This window comes from Zea mays, chromosome 1 (genome assembly GCF_902167145.1).
Source record: "Zea mays cultivar B73 chromosome 1, Zm-B73-REFERENCE-NAM-5.0, whole genome shotgun sequence".
In the NCBI taxonomy this organism is placed as follows: Eukaryota; Viridiplantae; Streptophyta; class Magnoliopsida; order Poales; family Poaceae; genus Zea; species Zea mays.
In genome coordinates, this window is record NC_050096.1 from 165,140,590 (window position 1) to 165,146,377 (window position 5,788).

At 51.4% G+C, this 5,788-nt stretch overlaps 1 protein-coding gene across 1 annotated transcript; it reads right to left on the minus strand.

Moving 5' to 3' along the window:
* Window positions 1–427: 427 nt before the first annotated feature.
* On the minus strand, window positions 428–2,242 carry LOC100384432 (uncharacterized). Its single transcript, NM_001368219.1, has 2 exons — window positions 1,273–2,242; window positions 428–1,150 (listed from the first exon to the last, which is right to left on the minus strand). The coding sequence occupies exons 1-2, from the start codon at window positions 2,221–2,223 to the stop codon at window positions 524–526; spliced, it is 1,578 nt and encodes a 525-aa protein (NP_001355148.1). The 5' UTR covers window positions 2,224–2,242; the 3' UTR covers window positions 428–523.
* Between the last annotated feature and the right edge of the window lie 3,546 nt (window positions 2,243–5,788).

Consider the following 5,788-nt stretch of genomic DNA (forward strand, 5'->3'; position numbering starts at 1 on the left):
CTGTTTCCTGTTGTGATGTGTATTGGATTGAATATTAGAGTATCCAAATATAGCCTGATGGCGGACAAGTGATTTCACTGTGTGATTAACACGTGAAATAAACTATCAGGAGTGCGAAATAGCTCTCCGAATATGGAGAGTAGGTAGACATATTTATGTAGTGTTTGGTTTGAGGAACGATATAGTTCATCATCTTCTCACTCCTCACTTTTTTGTTTGGTTTGTTGAATGGAGTGAGTTAATACATCACCACCTCATTCCTTATAGTTAGTTGTTTAGTACTAATACGTGGAATGGAGTCATCCCACCAAATTTGAGGAATAGATCCATAATGTACTATTTTATTTTGGATAAAGTGGTTCATCAAACCAAACACTCATTAGTGAATCACGTCTTCATAACATACATCTACAGGAGCCTCCCAGATGAAGCGAACCAAACAGTCAACACAATTATTATTAGTTTTTTTTCAGAGGCAAGCAAGAGAAGTTCATTGGTTCTAAATTGTACGGGAACCATGAATTTAACTCGGGCGTGGGACGACACGCGGAGTAGCGGACAGCAGGAGGTCTGCCTTTCTCCTAGCAGTGATTCCCATGGTCTCAGCCATGTCCATCTCACTTGGAACGACGCCCTCCGGCAGGCTCCAGTCGAAATGGAACAGCAAGCTGGCCAGCCCGAGCTCGATATTGGCGAGCCCAAACGCCATCCCAGGGCAGATCCGTCGCCCAGCGCCGAACGGTATGAACTCGAAGTCGTTGCCCCTGAAATCCCTCGCCGCGTCACCGGCAAACCTGTCGGGATCGAACGCGTCCGGCTCCTCCCAGTACTCCGGGCTCCGGGCGATCGCCCACGCGTTCACGAGCACCATGGCGCCCTTGGGCACGTCGTAGCCGAGCACGCGGCAGTGCTCCTGGCATTCCCGCGGGATCAGCAGCGGCCCCGGGACGTGCAGCCGCAAGGTCTCCTTGATCACCAGCTGCAGGTAGGGTAGCTCGCCTAGTCGGTCCTCGGTTACCTTCGTCTGCCCCGCGTAGACTCCCCTGACCTCGGCTTGCGCCTTGGACATGGCGGCAGGGTTCCGCATCAGCTCCGCCATCGCCCACTGCAGCGTCGATGACGCTGTCTCGATACCCCCTGCGATGAGATCCTACGTGCAGTTTCGTTCACGCGCGCATGATAAATTTCAATTGATGAAAGAGAAGTAGTGGCATTATTAGAGCTTTTTGTACTGCGCTTAATTATTAATTAGCAAACAATAATAGTACTCACAAATATCACTGCTTCGATTATGCGCATGGTGAGAGGGAACTTTAGGTTTCCCTCCTGTTGGATCCGGAGGAGAACGTCGACCATGTCAGCTTCTTCTTCTTCTTCTCCTCCTCCTCCACCACGTGATGACTGCTTCCTCTCGAGGTGCTCACGCACCACTCCATCCATGAAGCCGAACAAGGACTCGCGGAAGTGCTCCAGCCTGCGCACGGTCCGGCGCAAGGTGAGCACGCGAACGAGCAGCGACGACGGGAACAGGTCGACGGGCGTGAACCCGCCGGCCAGGCTGACGCTCTCGTCCACGAAGCGCAGCAGAGCGTCCGTCTCCCCGAACCGCCTGCCCACGATGGCGCGCACCGACGCGTCGGCGACGTACACGGCGGCGAGCCTGCCGAGGTCGACGAGCGGCGCCGGTGCCGGCGCGCGCCGCGTCGAGGCGCCGGCGACGGCCTGGACCAGCCGCGCCGCCTCCTCCTCGCGCACGGGCCCGAACGACCGGACGCGGCGGGCGCTGAGGAGCTCCACGATGCAGATCTTGCGGAGCTGCCGCCAGTGGTCGCCGCCGTACGGGGCCACCACGATCCCCGGCCCGTCCTTCGCGAAGACCTTGGCGCTCAGGGTCATTGGCCTCGTCGCGAAGGTGGCGTCGTGGGTCTTCATGAACTCCTTCGCGGCGTCCGGCGTGGACGCGACGACCACCGGCACCTCGCCGAGCCTGAGGAACATGAGTGGGCCGTGGCGGAGCGACAGGTCTCGCAGGGCCCGGTGGACGAGGGAGCCGCGGAGGTGGTGGATGCTGCCGATGATGGGGAGCTGCCATGGGCCTGGAGGGAGCCGGAGTCCATGGCTACGACGTGCACAGGAAGTTCTCCACCAGAACTTGACGAGAAAGTATAGAGGTGGAAGAAGAGCTAGAAGGCAGCAGTAGCAGTAGTACGCACTGTTGTCCATGATTGGGATTTCTGGGCTTCGCCTGTTGTCTGGACTGAAGATTTCCACAAGGACTTATTGGGATTTCCACAAGGCAAGTTTGCTCCTTATTTTTTACTCAATGTGTTGCTGGCTGCTGATCCTTAATCTCCGGCCACCGCTAGCAAGTCTTATTGGATTAGAGTCTTGTCTAATAAGTTTAATCGCTGACCAGTTAATGTTTATGATGTCGAACACTACTACGGAGAAATGAAGGGAAGTTGCAGTCTGCTAACTATGCATAATGATATTCTTTATGGCTGCTTGCTCTGCAGCCAATTGCTAACCTATAAATGAAGGGAACTAAGTCAATCTTATGGTTGGCCACAATCAATGAAGTTCCCGTTCAGATACTTGATATCTAAATGCAACTAGCCCTAATCATATTGAGCTACTTGGTTGCTCTCGTTGGTTGCTGGGGCAGAAAGGCGAGGTGTCTGGTTGCTCTGGCGGTACTATCGCTGCTGAGGGAACTGTCTCTGGTGCTGCTGCTGCTGGTGGCGCTGATGCTGATGCTGGTGCTAGTGTCCTTGAGGGTGACTTTGCTTGAATTGCTGGGTGGATTGCCTGTGTAATGGGAACGACTGCTACTCCCGGCTTGAGATCCACCAATCTTGTGTTTCCCGTCCTCCATCTCCCGGCGCTTCCTCTCGGTCATAATTGCTCTGTCGATTAAATGCTGGAAGGTAGGGAAAGTGTGGTTCATCAGCTCGTAGTGAAGAGGGTCAACCAAACCTCTCATAAAACGGTACTATATCATGGCATCTGTATTGAAATCCTCGGGTGCATAGCGTGACAGCTGCAGAAATTTGTCCCTGTACTCACTGACTAACAGCGGACCTTGCTTCAACGCTAGAAATTCCTCCTTTCTCATGATCATCAATCCTTCACGCACATGGTAACGACGGAAGTTGTCCTTAAACTCCTCCCAGTTGATGGCTTCAGGGTCGGCATGGGTAGCGAGATAGGACTCCCACCAGGACTATATTGCTCCACTTAGCAAGCGGGGACCATACACAACCTTCTCACAATTGTTGCACTGAGAAGTGTGTGACTCATGCTCCATGGTACGCAGCCAATCCTCGGCGTCCATGGGGTCTGCAGAATGAGAAAAGACAGGGGATGACCCCTCATGAACTCTGCCTGCTTGTCCCTGGGCATCTGTGGCATTTGCACTTGCATCTGAGGTTGAGGTGGGGGTTGCTACTGCTGCATTGCTGCTAAAGTCTGGCCAATCGCTTGGACTGCTTGGGTTTGCATCAGAAACATTTGTTCAATAGTCATCGGGGACATTTGTTCAATAGTCATCGGGGGTGGCAGTGGCAACTGCTGCTGAGGTGCCTCGTCTTGGGGTGCTTGCTACTCCTATTGAGCATGCTTTCCACCTCTGCGCCTATTATCAGTCATCTATAGAAAGCATACACACATCAGATCTGACTCTGCTGTCTTTTAGCATAAGAAAAGATATATAGAAGTCTTCACAATACTGAACAAATGAGCATCTTCACTGACTCCCAAATCAGCCAAACACAGCTTCTCAGATAAAGAGGAAAGTGGAAATAAAAGGTTGCCCAACTAAATGACTAACTTTATTAATAACTACACCAAGTTGCAGGGGATGCCCACAACTTGGTGACAATCATTACAAAGATCCAACTTCATCACGAGTTTATCATGACAAGCATCAAAACATATGATAAGCAAACTAACTCTAAGACCGACTAAGACTAAAACATTGACTTAAGCATTATTACAAACTCTGAATATGTCGATCTATGGCTCCAAATCTATCTGGATCCTACAGTTAGGGGTGCCATAAGCATAACGACCACGGGGCGGCGAGTGGTAAGGGTGCTGAATCACGACAGGAGTGGGGGAACCATCATCTCGATAGTGGCATGCCGCGCGCTCAGCACGCAGTTCCGCAATCTCCGCCTGAGCCTTGCCCAACTCGTCAAGGGCGTGGTCCAACTCGATGTTGAGCACGACGGCCAGGTTGACCATGCTGTTCAGCCTAGGATTGCCCTCACCAACCGGTGAGACAATCACACCACCAGCACTAACGGTCGAACGGCGAGGGTAGTACTTCAGGTCGAGGCCGTCAGCTACCCCACTGAACAACGAGCAGCACTACGATAGCGCACGCTGTGCAGCATCCTACATGGCTACCTCGGCAGTGTCCCTCTTAGTGATTGAATAATGCTCTGAGAAGGCCTATGCACCTTGGAGATCGTCGTCCGGACGGCGCACCAAGAAAGTAGCCTCCCACTGGTCCGGGTATTACCCGCGACGATGCTGGTAGACTACACAATGGTACTCAATGGACCAAGTGTGTCGGTCGAACGCCCAGCACAACAATGTGTCGAGAGCGTCGTGGAAATGACAACCACGAGCGACATCACGAGTGATGGGTCGGGCGATCCATCCTTCCGGCTCCTTCTCCTCTGAGAGCTCCGTGTTGTGGCTCAAACTGCCATCGTTGTAGTCGTCGTCTCCATCTCCGTCAGGGTCTCCTCCAGTAGCTGGGATTCCCTATGGTGGTGCAGGGGGCATCTCTGGCTGAGGTGCAGGGGAAGGCTGCCTCCCAGACTCCACCTCCTGCTGAGGCAAAGGAGAAGAGTCCTGCTGCTCCTACTCCTAGCGTCGGCGCTCCTGCTCCTCATGCAGGCGGTGATGTAGTCTCTCTAGGTGGCTAGACTGACTTGTCACCGTGCAGCGCAGTGGACGCTCCGCAAGGCGAGAGGGCAAAACGGGGATCACCGACTTACGTGAAGTGCATCTCAGATAGGTCATCTACAAAAGACATCGTAAGCATAAGAGTGAGAATAGAACTATATGACCAGCAAGTAAACAGAAAGCAAAGTGAGATAAAAAAATTTGTAAGATGAGTATATAGATAGTAATATAACATAGAATTGGTTGAGAATACCAACTTTTGAAGTAACACCAAAGGTCAAGGTGAGAATAATGGTCTATAGTCCTTAGGGCGACCATTCTAGTCTAGGTTAGCGGTCCTATAGTCAGCAAGGCTTTGATACCACTTATGTCACACCCGATTTTGGAAGGCAAATCGAATGTGAACCATGTACATGACAGGATCAGAAACTCATGTACGCAATGATTACATAATTGGACATCATCACACATCGCTCAAAGTAAATAGCGGAAAAGGTACTTTATTACATCAAGATGTCCAAGTCATCCACAGAGTCATTAACATAACATAGTCATATAACGTGATCAAAGTGCGGAAAACGAAACGTAGCATATAAGGCCTTCATAGGCAGCTGACTGGGAGTTTACCACTAACATAACTAGAACTCATCGTAGTCCTCCATGTTGCCTGCATCTCCTCCTGAGCACTGAATACAGTGGGGACAACCTGGGGTGGGGTGGTTTTTAAAGCAAGGGTGAGTACATATCAATGTACTCAGCAAATGTCCCGTTTGGCTAAAGTGGACTAGCTGTATGTGGAGTTAGGATTAAGCAGATGCTTTTAGTTGGCCAGGTATTTATTACTAGTAATAAGCCAAGTTTTAGTAATAAA